The sequence below is a fragment of the Cricetulus griseus genome, assembly GCF_003668045.3.
Source record: "Cricetulus griseus strain 17A/GY chromosome 1 unlocalized genomic scaffold, alternate assembly CriGri-PICRH-1.0 chr1_1, whole genome shotgun sequence".
Classification (NCBI taxonomy): domain Eukaryota; kingdom Metazoa; phylum Chordata; class Mammalia; order Rodentia; family Cricetidae; genus Cricetulus; species Cricetulus griseus.
The window spans coordinates 29,974,832-29,994,762 of record NW_023276807.1 but is presented as its reverse complement, the minus strand read 5'-3'; the positions used below and the strand labels follow the sequence as shown (position 1 = coordinate 29,994,762).

Below are 19,931 nucleotides of genomic sequence, written 5' to 3'. Positions count from 1 at the left end.
TCACAAAGAAGCTTGTAGAGCCAAGAAACGCAGATGCATTGGTACCCAGGAGGAGAGGGAGAGTCCAGTCACATTCACTGGACATGACAAGAGCATCTTATTGGATCTCACAGAAACTCTGTAGGAAAATGAACAGCTCCTGGGATTGTTCCCAGGGCCATTGTCAGAAGTTTTTACATTTGTATTCATAGTATCTCCCCACCTCCCCCAGACTTCCTGCAAAGGAAATGGAGGCACAGAGATTTTAAGTGATGACCACTGTGGCTGGAGACAAGCAGCTGAAACCATCAGCTGCCTTACTCTCACCCTGGTTCAAAGCTGGGCTATAATTTGCTCAACTGTGTAGGATACAGAGCACATGGAGTCAGATCCCCTTAAATGGCACAGAGGGGGCCCCAAAGAGCAAGTATGTCAGGGGGCAGAATTCTCTTTAGATCTAGGCTTTGCCTCCTTAGTGTTTTGGGGTGTTTTTTTTGGGTGGTGGGGGATTTGAGATGTGTGTGTGTGTGTGTGTGTGTGTGTGTGTGTGTGTGTGTGTGTATGCACTCTCACTCATGGGCACATTCATCTGGTGTGTATGCATGTATATTTTTGCAGAAGTCTGTGCAGGCATGTGTACACTTGTACGCCCCTTCCTGTAGAAGCCGGGGTTGATGTCGGTTACCTTCTTTGATCACTCTTTGAGTTATTCACTGAGACAGGGGCTCTTGCTGAACCAGAGCTCACTGATCAGGCTAGTTCAGCTAGTCAGCTTGCCTCACAGATCCCTATTTTCCACCTCTCCAGCAGTGGGATTTCAGGCAGCCTGCCACACCCACCAGCATTGAAGAACTCAGGTCCTCTAGCTTGTGTGGCAAGCATTTCACCCACTGAGCCACCAGTCAGATCCTATCAAGCATTCACTTTTGCTTTTTAGCTTACATCCCAATCTACTGTTATATTTTTGTTCCCCAAAGTAAGTGGAGAACTGAAGACCAAGAGAAAAAGAAAATAATGCAAAAGAACAAACAAACATCAAACAGATGGAAGTGAGCCCCGTATACTTACAGGAGAAGCATTGGCCAGAGAGGCCCAAAGCAACAGCAGTACATAATTTGGACTGTGTTGAAATGTTTCCAACTCCACAATATCCAGCACGGCCTGCAGGAGGGTCTGTGTGAAGGAAATGACTATTGTTAGACCACAGCTACGTGACGAGGACTGACATCCAGAAACAAGAAATCACTCTACTAGTTTTTCCTGTGTGTGCTGTAGAGCAGCAGAAAATGAAATCCATAATCAAAATGGTCAATTCTGTGTTTCCATCATTCTGGATGTGATAGATAATGACATACCAGATAACATTCAGAAGGCAGTTACTATGTGCCAGTCATAATTACCTACCCCCATCTCACGAAGTCCTTTCTTGTTTCTTGTAACAACTTTAATGCCAAGAAGACAATTGGCAGGGCTAATCAATCTGGAAAACTTGCATGCTTCATTAACAGCAAGTGGCACCAGCAACTCCATTTTCATCCTGCCTATGTGTGCATTTCTTTCACACCCACTTTACCGTGCTTGCTTCCTCATGTGAATACTCAATATGAATAATAGTAGCTGCTTTTTGGAGCCTTGGCTAATATACAAATGAGTGCATGCGCACAAGGAAGCCAGCGGTCCACACTGGGTCTTTCCTCCATCATGCTCCACCTTTATTTTTGAGACAGAATCGCTTACAACCACGAAGCTCCACAGTTCAGCTAGCTGGACTAGCCAAGGAGCTTGAGGAATCCACCCAGCTCTCTGTCTGCCCAGGCATGTGTCACTACACCCAGATTTTTGTGCAGGTTCTGGGGATCTGAAGCTCAGCCCCTCAACCTTGCTCATTAGGCACTTTGTCTAGACTGAGCCATGACCCTGGAATCTTCATTCACTTGTTTTTAATCCAAGAGAGACTGTGTCTGCTATTTGAAGGCTTGCGGTCTAAGGCACACTAAGGCACTTGTACATTGTGGAATGGGGAACAGGAGCTCCAGGGGAGTATAGCTGAATTTCTGCCTCGTGGCTTCAATATTAGGGAAATGAATGACCCTGTATAAATCACACGAATATTCCAGTGATTGAATTTCCTCATCCATAAGGTAGCCTTGACATGATACCTAACTCACAAAATTTTGAGAATTAAATGTTCGTACAGTTGCCGAGAAAATACTTGAAACAAGATCAACTTTCTCTGTCGGTGAAGACGACCTTGAGCTTCTGATCCTCTCACCTCTCCATCCTCAGAGCTGAGATTACATGAATGTACCACCACACCTGGTTTATTCAGTAGCGGGGATAAGCCTGGAGCCTTACCGTGCTAAACCAGCACTCTTCTGAGCCACATCCAGACCAACAGTGTTTTTGGTTTTGGTTTGATGTTTGCTGAGGATTGCTTGTTACTTGTAATGTTTGTATTTTCATAAATACTGTGTTTGGTTTTTGAGACAGGGTCTCAGTGTGTAGGCTTGGCTGATATGGAACTCACGATGTAGCTGAGGCTGGCCTTTATCTCATAGAGATCTTCCTGTCTCTACCTTCCGAATACCAGTATTAAAGACGTGCACCACCACACCCAGCTGTTACTATTATTGCTATTATGCAATGTTAGAGACTGAAATCAGGTCCTCCGCAGAGCAGACAAGCACTCTACTAGCTGAGCTATATACTCAACCCAAACGTTAACCTTTTAACACAAGCAAACCTCTGCTCATAGGAAAATTAAGTAGCAAGGCCTGGTGGTACATGGTTATAATCATGGGCTGGGAAGGAGAATTTCAAGTTCAAAGGATGTTTGGGTTCCAAAGTGAGTTCGAGACCATCTCTGGCAACTTAGTAAAATTCTTTCTCAAAATAAAAAGGAAAAAGAGAACTAGAGATATATTCCGGAAGAGGAGGGCTTGCCTCAAATTTGCTCCTGGGAAGACATGTTTTGACTTAAATGGCACCAACTCAGAGCAGGGCCTCACCTACCTCCTCTGGCTGTTCCCCAGATAACTGAAGAAATTTGCTGTCTTCATTCCAGTGGTTTCTCAGTTTGCTTTTGCCCAAGGTTGCTTCTCCACCAGAGGGCAAACACTCAGATATGTTTTTAATCTTAACTATTTGGTACCATGACAAGAAAACAATATGGGAGCTATGAACCATCCCTTGCTTGTCTGGGACAGTGCAGTTTTAAGGTCTTTATAGGTGTTTCACTAATTTGTATATTAGCCAAGGCTCCAAGAAGCAGCTACTATCATTCATATTCAGTATTCACATGAGGAAGCAAGCACAGTAAAGTGGGCATGAAAGAAATGCACACATAGGCAGGATGAAAATGGAGTTGCTGGTGCCACTTGCTGTTAATGAAGCATGCAAGTTTTCCAGACTGATTAGCCCTACCAATTGTCTTCTTGGCATTAAAGTTGTTACAAGAAACAAGAAAGGACTTTGTGAGACGACGACGGGGGTAGGTTAACTATGACTGGCACATAGTAACTGCCTTCTGAATGTTATCTGGTATGTCATTATCTATCACATCCAGAATGATGGAAACACAGAATTGACCATTTTGATTATGGATTTCATTTTCTGCTGCTCTAAAGCACATCTAGCTTCTCCAAGTCTTGACTGTAGGCAGGCCCAGCCCACTGTGAGTGGAGCATATGCCTGTGAATGAGTCTGAGCCTTAAGCAAGCACAATTGCTCCATGGTTCCTGCCTCTAACATCCTGCCTGGAGTTCTTGCCCTGTTTTCCTTCAATGATAGATTATGACCTGGAATCATGAGATAAACCCTTTCCTCCCCAGAGTCCCTTTAATCAACATGTTTATCACAGCAACAGAAAGGACATAGGACAAGGAGAAAGATACTATGTTGGTTTTGTTTCCCACAGCTGTGATTAAAAAGAAAAATAAAATACCCCTACAAAAAAGGGAAGAAAAGAACTATTTTAGTTCATAGTTCCAGACTACAGTCCACCACTTTGGGCAAGTCAAGGCAGCAATAGCTTGAAACAGTTAGTCACATCCATCGTTAAGAATAAAGAAGAGTGGATGGATGAGTGAATGCTAGTGCTGAGCCAGCTGTCTCCACTCTTAAACAATTCAGGATCCTCTGGTTAGGGAATGGTGCCACCCACAGTGCACCCTTGGAGACACACCCACCATAAAATCCCTCATTAAAGTTCTCTTTCCAGATAATCTAGATTGTGTCAATTTGGAAACTAAGACACTCTATCGCAGACACGAATCATTTACATATTCCTTTTTTTCTAAAGCTACCTTCCTCTCTAGAGATAAGTAGCATCCTTAGTGATACTTAATATACAACTAAAATCAGAAGCTTTCTATATCACTTTTAAATGCTAAAATATTTGAAGTGGGGTTTTTTATTTGTTTGTTTTTGGTACCAGAGCCTCAGCATACTAAGAAATCACCCCATCACTGAGCACATTCACAGCCTTCTCTTTTTATTTTGAGACAGCCTCCAGGCAGACCTTGAATTTACTAACCTCCAGCCCCAGCCTCCTGATTAGCTGGCATTGCAGATCTTCAAGGCCAGTTTTTAAATGACTGTGTGTTCTCTGGGTGTATGTTTATGTGTATGCAGGTGTGTGTGTGTGTGTGTGTGTGTGTGTGTGTGTGTGTGTGTGTGTGTGTGTTTGCATGCATGAGTGTGTGAATGCACATGGATGTCAGAGGATAGTGGCAGGTGTTGTCACTCATCAGGAGCCACCTCCTGCCCTGTTTTTTAATACGGAGTCTTGCATTGGCCTAGAGAGAGATTAGGACAGTCTGTATGGCCAATGAGCTCCAAGGACCTGCCTGTCTTCACCAGTGCTGGGACTGTAAGTACAGGACATCATGCCCAGTTTTCTTATGTAGGTTCTGAGGCTAGAACTCAGGTCCTGGTTTTTGCAAGGCAAGCACCTTACTAACAGAGCCATTGTCCTGTTCTTGAGATGAGTTTTTCAATGTTGATCAAAGCAAGCTCTCACCTCATCCTTACTATGTCTAAGCCCTCTACAAAAATGAACTAACTTAACCTCATCATGCTCTACAAGGCAAGTGAGGAGGAAAGTGAGGTCTAGAGGTTAGGTCCTGTGTGTAAGGTCACACACCTGGTGACCAAACTTGAAGCCTAGCAACCCAGACCAAATGGAACCCAGACTCTGAGGGTGAAGGACCCAGGAATCATGTCTGACTTCTCTTAAACGTTCCAAGAATTGACTCTACCCACAGCCAGGGGTGAGAACCTTGACTTGAAGCCTGAGGGTTGCTTCGAAAGATGCTGTCATTGGGCTCTACCCCATAGTTTGTGAGTGGCACCCAGGGGATGCTGGTAGTCTGTGGACCACACTCAAAGAATCGTGGCTCCAGAATACATGGGAACTGCTTCTCCAGCTTCATATTTTAACTCACACTGGTTCAGCTCCTTGCAGACATTGGAAACCACTAGTGAAAATGGTTTCTAGGGCACTGTGTGCTTTCCAGTTCCTGAGAGACTATCGCACTCCCTCAGGCAGTGAAGCAGTCAAGCTGCCTTGTGCCTCTCTGTAGGTTCTCTTGGAAGTCCAGGAAGCATGGAAACTTGGCAGGGCAACTGGTCTTAGTCATTAATCTTGTGTACCTTGTACAGCTTGCCAACGTCATTGTGTTCTGGCAGCTACATCTCTATTGATCCTGGCAATTGTCATTATATTCTGTTTCTGATAGAGATATAAAAAGTCTGATTGCTCTTAATAAAATTACCACAACTTTAAGTTTTGCTGTGGACCCTCCAACTGGCTTTGTTTCATTCCTGGAGGCCATATCAGGTAACCTTGACCTGGTGAGTACAACCCATCAACCACAAAAAAAAAAAAGAAAGAAAGAAAAAGAAAAAAGAAAAAAAGAAAAAAATCAATATGGCATTGCTCAAACTGGAGTCCCATATCATTTGATGGAAGCTAAGTTCCTGTGGAACCTTCTTAGAAATCAGGGAGCTGATGTTGCCCAATCAGGTCCACAGTGATGACAAAGATGACACTGAGTCCAGTTTATTCCTTATTCCTTATATAACAAAAATAATCCAATTTTAACCATCAGTTATAGTTTGTTTGTTCTGTCCTCATTCTTAGGGTGAGTTTGTTGTTGTTATTGTTATTTATTTCTGAGTTTCATAGGTCTCTACCCAGTGGTTCACAACCATCAGAAAACACATGGTCTTAGGAACGGAGACACTACTCAGTAGTAAAATCTCAGTGGCAGGGGAGGAGGAAGGGAGAGGGAACTGGGATTGACATGTAAAACAATCTTGTTTCTAATTCAAATAAAAAATGGAGAAAAAAAAGAAGTAGCAACGAAAATAAATTTATGGCTGGGGGTTCCTAGGACCATCAGAAATATGTGCTTTCTGATGGTCATGACCCAATGGTTGAATACCCTGCTCTAGCATAATCTATAAAACCAAACTGTTCTACTCAGCCAATGAAAACATTTCACTTTTTGTATGGAATGGGAAGTTGCCTAATTCAAGAATTATGCTATAAAGCAAAAGACCTTTAAACTATAACTCTGCCCTTTGACATAGCCAACTGTGTGAGAATAAATTTAAAAAAAAAAACAAGAGTTTCATTTTATTTTGTTATTTGTAGCATCCATTTCGTAGTCCTATAGGATAGAATGCCTTGGTGCTGTGAGGCTATGATATTAAAATAATGTATACAAGCATGCCCAGTGTATCACTTGGTACAAAAATTATATCCAATCACACACATTTCTTGGCTATGAACTGTTTTGTAATAATCACTGTTTATTACCATGTTAGTGACATATATCTTAGTGAAGAGGATACTTACCCCAGAATGACCTTCTATAGACTTGTCAGCTTTTATTTCTTCAATATTTTTCTCAAACAGTGCTAGGAACCATCTTTTAGACTTTGACCAGTTTCTGCATTAAAAAAAAAGATATATATACATATATGCAGTGATTTGCAAATGTGTTTAGGGTGACAGGTTGTGACATAAAAGGAGAGAATGAAGGGTCTGGAGAGATGGCTCAGTGGTTAAGGAGCACTGGATGCTCTTCCAGAGGACTCAGATTCAATTCCCAGCCCCCACATGGCAGCTCACAGCTGTCTATAACTCCAGTTCCAGGGGATCTGACTTCCTCACACAGACACACATGCAGACAAAATACCAACGTACATATAAAATAAATAAATTATATATTTTTAAAAAGGAGAGTATATTTCTGAAGGTAGAATAATTTCCTCAAATTTCATCTCTGTTTCCAGTTAGAATTTCCAAAGAGGTCCACGTCTGAATTATTAGTTCACAGGTAAAACTGAGGGAGCTAGACAACGAATTTTAGTGTCTTTGTAAATAGCTATTGTGGTTCATACTGGAATACCACCAAAGGAGGAAATCATGTGTCAATTGCCTGGTTCATGTTCACTGTGCCGTCCTAAGAGTGTCAGGACTTAGTCTGGCACAGAGGCCAGATGCTGGTTCAGCTAAACAAAGTCCATCGGCTGTCATCATTTTATCATTGCCTGACCATTACCAGCATCCACTGCTAATGATCTCGGTCCTCTGCAAAAGCAAATGCCGAAATTCTCAACCTGGACATGATCATATTAGGGAACAGGGTATTAAAGACAATAATCACATGACAGAGGGAACCTTTTACTGATGGCATCAGTGTCTTTATAAAACACCACAAAGTACTCCTCTGCCTCTTCCACTCTGAAGGCACAGTCAGAAGTTGAAAGTCTGCCATCAAAAGGAAGCCCTCCTCAGAAACCATCCTGCTGGTACCCTCATCCTGGATGTCACAGCCTCCAAACTATGGAAAACACATTTTTCTTGCTTCTAAGTGACCCATCCATGCCACCTACAACTGTCCAAATGGATAAAACATAGAATAATTGCCATGAACTTTTTAAACTGTAGTTACTTTTGACTGCATTTTACAAATGTTTATCTGAGCCAATGGTGACAAATGCCCACTTATACCTTCCAGAGTAGGGGGCTGACTCAGCATGGATCCAAACAGAATCAATCCAATAATGATACACTGTGCTTGTAAAGAGCCTCAGATACATTCTCTATACCATCTTCTCTCCCCGCCCCTCTCACTCTCTCCCATCCTCCCACTCTCTCTTCTTCCCCCTCCACACTGTTTTTCAGGAATAAAGGGATAGGGAAGGGAGGGAGGAAGGCCAGAAGGAAGAAAGAAAGAACAGAGAGAAGGAAGGAGGAAGTCTATCTCGTTTTGTTTCTCCTTCTCTTCACATGTGCACACTAAAATAAGCAGGTTTCAGAGCCTGGTGGGACAGTGCACTGGTGCTCTCCTGCAATGCCAGCAGCCTCCATGAGTTCCAGGGCCAGCTTGGGCTACATAGTGAGAACACCACACCCCCTCCCACCACCATTTAAAAAAAATCATAGAAACAGCTTCTTTTCACTTCAGTTGATGTTATTCTACTTTAAGAGAAAAAAATGTGGCTGGGTATATGACTTAGTGGATAAAGCACTTGCCACACAGTATTGAAGACCAGAGGAGTTTGATTCTCCAGAACCTACTAAAAGCTGGTCATGGTCGCATTCATGTGCAATCCCTACACTCCCACAGGGAGATGGGAGATGGAGACAACAGAATCCCTAGAAGCTTGGCCAGCTAAGCTGAATTATGCTGAGATGTTTTAGACCCTTGTAAAACAAGGTGGGAAGCAAGTACCAAAACCCAAAGTTTTCCTCTCACCGCCATACCTTCGCTATGGCAAGTGCACTACACACCACACAGGAGCACATATATCTTACATACATACACTGGCATGAAATAAAAATAAAGTATAAAATAAATAAGAGAAATGAGAGCTAGGAAGGTGGTTCAGAAGGTAACCTGCTTGTTGCATAAGCACAGATTACCAAGCACTCCATGAAAGCCAGGATGGCAGCATGCACTCCAGCATGGCAGCATGCACTTGCAACCCCATGCAGAGATTGGGGATGCTGAGGCTCAATGACCAGCAAATCTGGCCAAAATGGTGAGTTCTAGGGTTGGTGATCGGTCTTATCTCAAAACCTACAGTGCAGAATGAAGCAAGTCACCTGATGTCATCATCCTCCACACTCATACAGGGGCACACCTGTGCATATACGTATCAAAGAGAGAGCCAGATGGAGATTAGATATAGATATGAATACAGATATATGTTGCTGAAAAGAAATCCAATCAAAGAAGCAATTACAGAAGGCCACCCTACCTCAGGAGCCATTCCGGCAGCTGGGATCCATACTCAAAACCCTCGTCGTAAGTTTTAAAATGTTGGTAGAACTCCTTGATTTTCCTCTCGTTTGTGAAAAACAACCCTTTCTTAAAGAGAGTATTGACTGTGGCTGGATAAAAAAGATGCCTGCAAAGACAGAGACACTCAGCAAGTCAACCAGGCAGCCAATAAAAGCTTTAGATACAAGGCCAGAATTCTCAAAAATGACAAATGAGCAGTGGATAACGGGGCATAGCTTTGGGGGAAAGTCATTCTTGTGAAGTTTTAACATTTGCTGCTGGAAGTCAAGCTGTCATTCTAGGGTGACTGGAATGTGACTATGTTTATCTGAAGATCTAAAAAAAACATCCTTTTGAGGTCAGGCTGGTCTACAGAGTGAGTGCCAGGTCAGGCTCCAAAGCTATAGAGAAATCCTGTCTTTAAGAACCCAAAAACAAAAACAAAATATTCCTCCTGAAAACAAAAAAATAAAACAAAGCCCTTGTTTTTAATTATGTGTTTGCGAATGTGTATCTGTGTGGAGAGGTGAACAGAGGTACCTGGAAGATCAGGTAAGTCGGATTTCCCTGGCACTGGAGTTATAGGCACTGGAGTTATAGGAGTTACACACAGGTGAGCTGTGTAATGAATGTATGTACAGGGAACCAAACTTGGGTCCTTTGGAAGAGCATATGTGCTCTTAACTACTGAGCCCTCTGCCCAGCCCTGAAGATTTAAAAATCCATTCTAAAGAAACACCTTAGACCCAGGCAAATGTGAAACGATAAAGGGAAATTAGCTGAATGAATGTCATTCAATGGGAATTTATTTAGAAAATAGTAACAACTACAACACCACTCATGTCTCTGCCTGTGGTGGCAAATAAACTAGGAATAAAAGAGGTAAGAGTCATCATTCATTTCTTAATTTCTCACAAAAGTCTGCATATTCACACTATTGCCTACTGAAATATCTGTTCACGTTATCTGTTGTGGCATGGATGAATTGAGGTTGTCCCCTGTTTGCTTCTGTATTGAACCCTTGGTCTCATCTGGTGGCACTATTTGGGAAGGTTGTGGAGTTTTTAGGAGGTGGCGGAGTCTTGCTGGGGGAGGTACATCACTGTGTGGTGGGGCTTTGAGAGCTGATATCCTCATTCCACTTCTAGTTCACTCTCTCTGCCTTTATAATCCTGTGGTTCTACTGAGGTGAGAAAGAGCTTTGGCAACTCAGTTTTTCATGTGGAGACTTCATGACTATTCATTTGTCAAATGACTGTTGGTTTATTTGCTTGACATAAGGTGAGGATGCTGAACTACAAAGTGCCTATTAATTGGAATTTAAGTACTTTAAAAAAATTTCATAGTGGCCTGGTTAGGTGGAGAACATTAATCCACCAGGTGGATTTTGAAATCCAGTGTATTAGTTTCAAGTTTCTATTTGAGGATCAAAACAATTACTATTTACCTTACAAAGTTGTTCAGGTCCATGGTCCCATGGGTGCCTAAAGCTTCCAGTTGCTCATGAAATTCCTCAGTCAGCTGCCCAGTAAACTGATGCATGCTGAAAGTTCCCATCTTCCCCTTCATCAAGACATACAGTTTCTCATGCAGTGCTAAAAAGACATTCTTTGGAATCCATGCTAAAGACAGAGGGAACTATTTTCAAAAAGGAGCAACAATCCCTTGTGGTGTATAATCTATATGCCTCTGCTACAAATTGGCCCAGGAGGGACTACAGACCAAGTCCTCGCAGAAGCACAGAAACTCAGTAGATCTGTTTTGCCAGATGATCTATAAATGAGTGAGAGGGATGCTACTTCTAGCCCCTTCTTCCTCCTCCAGATCTATGTTGGCGCTATATTGAAAATGCATAATATCCTGAACTCCCCAGCATTCTGAAAGCTATTGTTTATACTTAGAACACTCAACGCTCTGCCACCCAAACCCCCATTTCTACACACACACTAATATCCCCAAGTTCTCCTTCTAGATATCTTCTTGACCATTTCTTCCAACAGAGTCACTCTGACCCCACTTCTTCTTTATAGAAGTCTTCATCTTCCTTCTACAATATCAACTTAGGTTAGGTTGGGGTAGGGTCAAGAGTTTTAGTTTTTGAGACTACTTTCTAAATTTTTTATCTAGTTTATCTAGTTTGATTAACCAAATCAAAGTATCTTTTAAAAGTCTTTAAAGAATCTCTTAAAGAAATAACTTGTATTTTATGATTCTGCTATGTTCAAGTTGTATTTTATGATTCTGCTATGTTCAAGTTGTATTTTGTATAAATTTAAATGGAACTCAGATCTCCTGAGCATGGTAGCAGACTGTGTGATAAGGGTGAGAGGCTGCTGAAGAGTAAATGTTAACAGATTTTATATGTTCAGTAGAAATAAACATGAAAGGTCACAGGGGAGCCCCAGTGAACATTCCAATAATATCCATATGCCAGCAGCAGGTAAGCTAGTACCTTTTACTGAAGAAATATGTTAGCATATAGAACAATAGCCCTCAAAATATTCATATTCATCGATCAGAAACTCCATAGCTTATTTATCACAAACACTAGTGAGCAGTCAATTTAGCCATTACACTGTGATCTTTCAAGAGAAATGTGGCTAAATTTTAACCACTGAGTGGTTTTCAAAGATCTTTGTCTTAATTCCAAGAAATGTGTAACAGAGTACATTAAAGGATTCTAAGAAGGAAAGGGGGGCAGAAGAAAGACACCTTAGGTAAAAATCCAGGCAGGTATTCTGGCCTCGGCACAAGACTTAGGGAGAAAAGTAGACACAGCCACAGCCACAGCAGGAACACATTCTCCAGTAATAGCAAGCAGCCTAAGACAGATGAAGGATGTAAGAAAGGAGAACTCACTCCAATTAGCCTTACTGCCCCCATGGGCACTCTCAGGAGAGGCCATAATAATGGCTTGCTTATTAAGCAGGGAAACTACTGTGGGGAAATAAAGTACAATCAAACCAAGAGCTGTAGCCTGTAGAACACTGTATTCACCTAGGTGCTGTAACACATCAGAGATTCCAAATAGTCCCTAAAATGCACCTGTGACAGAAGACTATCTCACTCACATGTCTAAATGAAACCTAATGTATCAGACTGCCAATATTTCCTTCCCAATGACCCAGTCTATTACATATTACATATTTTCTTCCTTCTGACCCTACTTTAATAATAAAATAATTGCCCTTCATTACTCTTGGCAGAGGACTGAGGATATAATTTTACTCAAAATTACTCTTGGGTTTCAATGTTATACTTCAAAGGAACTATCTAAAAATATTGATTACCTGTTTGATAGACAGGATTTTGTACAGCTAGTTCAAAATCTACATGTTTAGATTTTAGAAACACATCAATTCCTTCTTCTTCAGTAACAAAGGTCATTCGTTTTCCCATAGCAAAGATGGTAAATATTGGTCCATACTAGAATAAAACACAAACACAGATATATTAGTAAGCATTTCTAAGTCATGGATTATGTATCACACAGTTTTCCTCCAGAATACCAATGCTGAGACTAGAGCAATGGCTCAGTGATTGAGAATGTGTACTGTCCTTGCAGAGGATCTGAATTCAGCTTCAAGCACCCATGCTGGGCAGTTCAACAGGCATCTATAGCTCCAGAGGATCTGATGCCTTCGTCTGGCCTCCACAGGCACCTACACACATATGTACAGATGTATGTATGGTGATATATTGTTTACAATTTAATAAAGCCACTAGAGATCAAAACGCAAAGCTAGCTGCAGTCACAGAGCCTGGCAGTGGCGATACACACATTTAATCCCAGGACTCCTGAGACAGAGACACACTGAGCTACACAAAATTGATCCAGTCTAAAAGAGAAACAGCTCACACAAAGGTGATCTCAGCACTTGGGATCAGACACCTTTAAACCCAGCACTTGGGAGGCAGAAGTCGACAGATCTCTGTGAGTCCAAGACCATCCAGGGCTACACAAGAGTGAATCAGAGCTCATACCTCTCAAATACCTCTCCAGGATTTGAGAGGTATAAAAGGAAGAAACAAAGGTCTCATGTGAGATTTAGTTTTCAGACAGGGAAGGCATAGGATTGCAGTCTGGGGCTTGGTGGAGAACAGTGCAATCTGCATTTTCCTCTGAGGGTTTGTGGAGACAGGATTGCCATTTTGGTCTGAGGTAGAGGTAAGAGCTAGTGGCTGACTGCTTTGCTTCTCTGATCTTCAGCTTGAAGCTTGAACTCCAATATCTATCTCTGGGTTTTTATTATTTGTGTTACATGTATGAGTGTGAATGCACACACACACACACACACACACACACACACACACACACACACACAGGAATAAAATAAAAGAATACCAGTGATGAAGTAATGGCCCAGATTTAAAAATATGGTTACATCTAGTACTTGCCAGAAATTCCATGGGTCACATTTAAATTATATGAATCCCAATTCATTCTGTCCTAAAATGTGCATAGTAAGATGCCTATTCTAGCTTCCTTTCTTGGCTACTAGAAAATAATAAACAATTAGAATATATATGTATATAAAAATGGCCATAGTGACTTTGAAACCTTATATTCAAGATATCAAGAAGCTTAGAAGCCACATACAGCTCCATACTGCTCAAGAGAAGTATACAAAGCCAAAGGAAACAGAAGGCCTGTTTATGTTTAGACATCATGGCACTGACATGGATTCCAGGCCTCGGCCAAGATGGCTAATCCAAGATATAAGGCAGCTACTAGTCAGCAAAAACTGACTGACATTGAATGCTCAATAAGCCGCAAAGCAAGCAATAACATAATCTGTTATATAACCATTTGTGGCAAATTGTCACCTTTGTATGAGTCTATAAATATGGCCTTGAGGTCATCGACAAGTCACCTTTTGCCTTTGCCAGACCTTGTGTAGGTCTGTGTGCTAGTATGTGTGTGTATGTGCCTGCAAAAGTTCTTACACATTTACATGCGCTAGCATTTGCCTGGATGTCTGGCAGCATCTGCCTGCCCTGTAGCCTGTTTGCTGGTACATAATGCATGTCTTGTCCGCCTAGGACTCCTACGGTCTCTTCATCTTCCTGCCTTTCTGTGACCTTTTTTTTCCTGGCATCAGAGCTCAGACTTCACAAATTATACAATCTTCCTGATACAGTAGTAAATTTTTCCTTCTCTCTGGCATAATTTCTAGCATGAGGGTTGCCTTCTGGGAGTCTGCCCTAATTAGCTTTAACTGTTGACTTGACACAGCCTAGAGCCAGCTGAGTAGGGAGTCTCAGTGGAGGGACTGGGTAGACAACAATGGCTTGTGGGCATGTTGAGGAGAGAGGGCTGTCTAATTTTTCAGTTATGAAGAAAGACCCACACCATTATGGGTGGCACCATTCCCTGACCAGGTTTTCCTAAACTGTATAAGATGAACACGATTGCGCAAGCAGTGTTCCTCCATAGTTTCCACCTGTGAGTTCCCGCCATGACTTTGATCAATGATGAACTGTAATTTGGAAGTGTAAGCCAAAAAATCCCATTCCTCCTCTAAACTGCTGCTGGTTGGTGTTTTATCACAGCAACAGAAAGGAAACTAGGACAGTTTATGGCCTTATTGGAGCAAATAGATGCCATTTTCAGAGTTTTCTAATTATAATCTAGTATCCATGATGATGCTGGCAACAAATGGTACACCATGAAAATGAGCCACATATTTGCATACCATTTTGAGTCTCATAAGAATCTCAAGACATCATCTATTTACACTCAGCACTACTTCCTAGTAGATTTCTTAGGGGCTTCAAGTGGAGACCAAATCCAAGCACACTGAGCCACTGAGATTACTGCTGCCCCCTGCTGGTGCTGTTGAAACGGTCTCCCTGTAGTATTCTGCACAGTGAAATCATTCAGTGTAGGGATACAAACTCTAGCAGCAGTGAGTTTCTGTTTTGTTTCTCCTATTCTTAATTTAACGTCAGGCTGCATACGAACCCTCGGGGGCAACTTTTCCCATCATTACATGCTCCAGAGTCATCTAGATTCTGGGAATGCCAAGGCAATGTCTATACATTTCTGAGCAGAATTCTATGGAACATTGAAGGTCATTTGCTGAAGACATTCGGGGTCTTATTTCAAGGGTATTGTTAAATGGGACTATAGACAAAACCATGCCAGGTTACAGTGTAAACCCAAGTTTCCATTTCTGCAGGAGAAAAATCTAAAAATATAAGCGCTGAGCTAGACAATTAACTGCAAGTTCTGCTAATAAACTGCTGACATATTTTCCACAGTGGTTGGACCATTAGGCATCTTCAGGCTCATTTCTTCTTCACCGGAGGCTGTTACTGCCATTTGGAACCCCTCATCATGGACATGATGCTCACATCCATTTTCTAATTGGACTGTGCTTTGCCTTTGTGTGTGCATGGTTCTTTAAGCGCACGACACACTGGTCCTCCATGTCCCATCCTTAAGATTTTCTCTTTGTCCTCCTTGTGGGCTCTGTCACAGAGAAGAGATTGCTAATTTTCATAAAGTTTAGTTTATCTGCTCTTCCTTTTATGGACTGCTCTTTGAATGCCAATCAAAGAAGTGTTTCCTAGACCCACAAGGGTGAAACTCTCTCTTGTTTGTTGGTTTGTTTGTTTGTTTGTTTGTTGTTTGTGTTCTGGTTAAGACTGGGATCTATCTTGAGTTAATTTTTGTCTATGGTGTGAGACTTAGGTTGAGGTTCCTTATTTTGTTTTGTAAATAATACACTTTTATTTCCTCCTGGCTCATGAACATGGAACTGCTTCACCAACATTTGAAAAGGGCTGTCTTTACTCCATTGAATTGCTTCTGTCATTGCCACAAGTCAGCTGAGCACACCTGTATGCATGGCTTACCAAACTCCCTATTCTGGTTCATCTATCTTTGTGTTTACATGTCTGTCAGCACCACAGTTAATGACAAATAAACAATGGAATTGGGTGAAACAATTCTTCTTCCTTCTCCTCCTCCTTCTTCCAAAAATGGCCTTTCGCCTAAATTTTACAATAGTATTCACAGACTCTAAAATAAGGCTTTCAGAGAATTTGAAAGTACTCCTGAATTTCAATTTGGACACAAGTAACACCTTTACTATGTGGGCTTCTCCAATCTACTACCATGACCACTGCATTTCTCTCCCTTAGGATCTCTGATACTTTTAATTAGCATTTTTGGGGTTCTTAACAAATAAGAATCCAACCTATTGGGTCATATTTTTACCAAGATATTTGCTTGAGTGATTATAAGCATTAAACACTGTATGTTTAAGCACACATGTGCAGCTCTAGCACTTGTACAGCCACATAGTAATTGTGTACCAACCTTTCTGAATTTGCATATTAACTCCAAGTTCTGAGAAACAGCCCTCCCGATTGTTTAATGTGGCTAATGATCTGCGCCTTAAATGGGACCTCCTTTGGCCCTGTGACTAATGGTTCATTTCAAGCCCTCCCTCCTCTACCTTCAAGCTTGTGCACTGCACCAGCAAAGTTTCTTCTTCGAAGTCATAATTTTATGGATCAGAAAACTAAATTGCACCGGCAGTACCACACCCCATCTCCCAGCTCAGTCACAGAGCATGTTGATTTCCAGCCCCAGGTCACACACAGCCACTGCTGATGCCTTTAGCCTCTTAAGGAAACTCTCTTCGAGTGTGTCTTGTCTCTTCTCCTTTATTAATTGTTATCATGTATTCTGCTTTATTTGTTGATTGAGAGAACACAGCCTCAATAAATTTGCTTCACTCTGCATCATCCTGAAATTCTTTTTCAGTGGGGGACTTGAAAAACTGGGATGCACCAGAGTAAAGCCCCACCCTGGCCCCCGGAACCCTTCAGACTGAACTGCCAGAGAACTCCACATCCAACTACTGGTGACAGGTCAGAAAGGGGCTAGTGTTACAGAGCTTGGGAATGACAGCTGAGAATTATGTGGAATAGAAACAGAAGAAGAAGCATTTTTTTCACTCTAGTTGTGTCTACATGTTTGTGTATATATTTGCAGAGGCAGGTGAATGTAGAGGTCAGAGGTCAACACTGATGTTTCCAGCATTGCTCTCATCTGATTTCTTTTTTTTTTAAGATTTTATTTTATGTATTATGTACACAATGTTCTGCCTGCATGTATGCCTGCAGGCTGTAAGAGGGCACCAGGTCTCATTACAGATGGTTGTGAGCCACCATGTGGTTGCTGGGAATTGAACTCAGGACGTCTGGAAGAGCAGTCAGTGCTGTTAACCTCTGAGCCATCTCTCTAGCCCCTCATCTGATTTCTTTAGACAGGGTCTCTCCCTCAACCTGGAACTCAGGGACTGGCTAGAGTGGCCGGCAAGCAAGCCCCAGTGACCCTCTTTCCTCCACCTGGGATCAGAGTGTGTATCAGGTTCTTATGCTTGCACATCTGGCAACTTACTGCCTGAGCCATCATCTCCTATCATCACACGAGTTACTATTTTCAAATGTTAAACAATATCATTATATAATTCATTCAGAGATTAAATTAAACTACAGGGAAGACTTTTGCAGCCACCAAAGTTTTCTATGTCTTCCTCAGGTTCCATTTGTTTTTCTTTTTGTGTTCCATTTGTGTGTGTTTGTTAAGGAGTGGGTTAGTGGAAGAGCATTCCTGCTTTGGGACATTGAGCTTGCATGGTTTAAATGTCTCTAATGCACTTCTTATCGTCCTGACCATATGCTAAAAATAACTCTTAAAATTAGCTTCCAGGATTCAAACATAAAACAATGGAGCCATAGTCCTTGAGTACAAGAGAAAGACCATACACACACACACACACACACACACACACACACACACACACACTGAGAGAAATACTTAATGATAAGGAAATATTACTCATTTATTGTGTTTATATGTGTGTGGGCATGCTGGTATCACAGCACCCATGTGAGGTCTGAGAACAACCAGGGCAAGTTGCTTCTCTCCTTCCACCATGTGGGTTCTGGAGATCTATCTCAAGATATCAGACTTGGTAGCAGGCACCTTTACCCACTGAGCCATCTTGCTGGCCCTCCACCTTATTTTCAGAGACAAGTTCTCTCATAGAACCTGGAGCTTGGTGGTTGGGCTAGACTGGCTGATCAGTGAGCTCCATGGATTCTCCTGTCTCTGTCTCTCCTGCATTCAAATTTGAGATGCATTTGGCCACATTGGCTTTTTTTTTTTTAATTAAGATCCATTTTATTTGTATGTTATATGTTTATGGGTATGTGCATGGATGCCTTTGGAAGATAGGGGATTCAGATCCCCCTGAAGCTGGAGTTGTAGGCAATTGTGATTCAACCCAACGTGGGTTCTGGGAACAGAATTTGGGTCCTCTACAAGAGCAGTAAGTGCTCTTAACAGCTGAGTTATCTCTCCTTCACATGTTTGCTTTCTCCTCAGCCCCCACCTTAAATGTAGGGGTTGGGGTTTGAACTCAGGCTCTCACATTTGTGCAGCAAGAACTTCATCCACCAAGCCGTCTTCCCAATCACAAATACAGGAAGATCTTGGCCACTAAAATATGAATAAAAAGTAAAAGGCTAATAAAAGTGCCTTCTTTAAAGTGCTCAACATTCAAGAGCTGCTTTAAGGACAAACATCTTTATAAATGTATCCACTGCTTATCTCCTCAGGGTGTATGGAAAGTAGGAGCTTATTATCAATAAAACTAGTAACTGGGGCACCAAAAAGAAAGAAAAAGTGGTAAGCCTTGGATCTGTAAAGACCAACTTAGCAAAACAAGTTTTACAAAAACGTAGTGTTACCTCTATTTATGATACGGATTTATTGCTCATTTTCACAAACTGAAAATCATAGGAACCTCTTATCTTCCCCGAGTACTACACGCTTATATCCGCATGTTAATAAACACGCACTTAGAATTAACGCAAGGAAGTTACTGACACTTAAAAACACCTCTACTTCCAACAAGTTGTGTTGTCTTTCATTTCATTTCCTGATCCCTTGCTTAGGACGTAAGTGAAGATCATGAGTAGAGAAACAACAGATGGGATTAATTGCCGGAAGTATGTGCATTTCCAATGTTCTAACGCTGCCTCCTCGGCCCTCCCTGGCCCACTCCTGCCCCCCACCCCCATCCCCACCCCCACCCCCACGCACAGCTACATACCTTGAGTCTTGCTTTTTCTATAAATTCAAGAGGGGCTTTCCCAAACTCAAATCCCGCTCCGATCCAGGGAACCCAGCCCTGGATGCACGGGGGTCCACGCAAATTCTGCCACCGAAGGAATAAGAAAAGAACACAGCTTCCCAGGACGGCGATTACTACTGGTGAGAATAATTCCACGATGTCCATCTTCCAGAATCACAGACGTTTTGAAAACGTCCTTCTTGACTGAGGAAAACGCACCCGGTCTTCCAAACTCTTGAGCCGAAACTTTGGCCACTAATTCTCTTGCGTAACTGTAGCTCCTTTGCCCCGCCCCAATTTTTGTGTGATTTTTGCATTGTGGCTCCCTTCCACCTTCGCATTGCATTGAAATTCTGGCCAGTAGGAGGGAAAAAAAAAAAAAAAAGCAATTAGTTTGACTACCCTGGCCTGGGTTGGGACCGGTGGGCGGGAGGCGGGAACACGCGCTGTAGCCTAAATATCTAGAAGCAGGCAGTTTGCAGAGGGCGCCTAGCTG

At 42.1% G+C, this 19,931-nt stretch overlaps 1 protein-coding gene across 2 annotated transcripts in view; it reads right to left on the bottom strand.

Moving 5' to 3' along the window:
• LOC100759356 (24-hydroxycholesterol 7-alpha-hydroxylase) overlaps window positions 1–19,879 on the bottom strand; it is a 72,050-nt gene extending 52,171 nt beyond the window's left edge. For both annotated transcript variants that reach the window (XM_027387448.2, XM_035452778.1), the window contains exons 1-6: window positions 19,415–19,879; window positions 12,569–12,704; window positions 10,726–10,900; window positions 9,256–9,405; window positions 6,842–6,935; window positions 1,048–1,152 (exon numbers count right to left, since the gene is read on the bottom strand). In XM_027387448.2, the coding sequence (XP_027243249.1) occupies window positions 1,048–1,152; window positions 6,842–6,935; window positions 9,256–9,405; window positions 10,726–10,900; window positions 12,569–12,704; window positions 19,415–19,600 (846 nt within the window). In that variant the 5' untranslated portion in view covers window positions 19,601–19,879. The remainder of the gene's footprint in view (window positions 1–1,047; window positions 1,153–6,841; window positions 6,936–9,255; window positions 9,406–10,725; window positions 10,901–12,568; window positions 12,705–19,414) is intronic.
• Window positions 19,880–19,931: the final 52 nt, after the last annotated feature.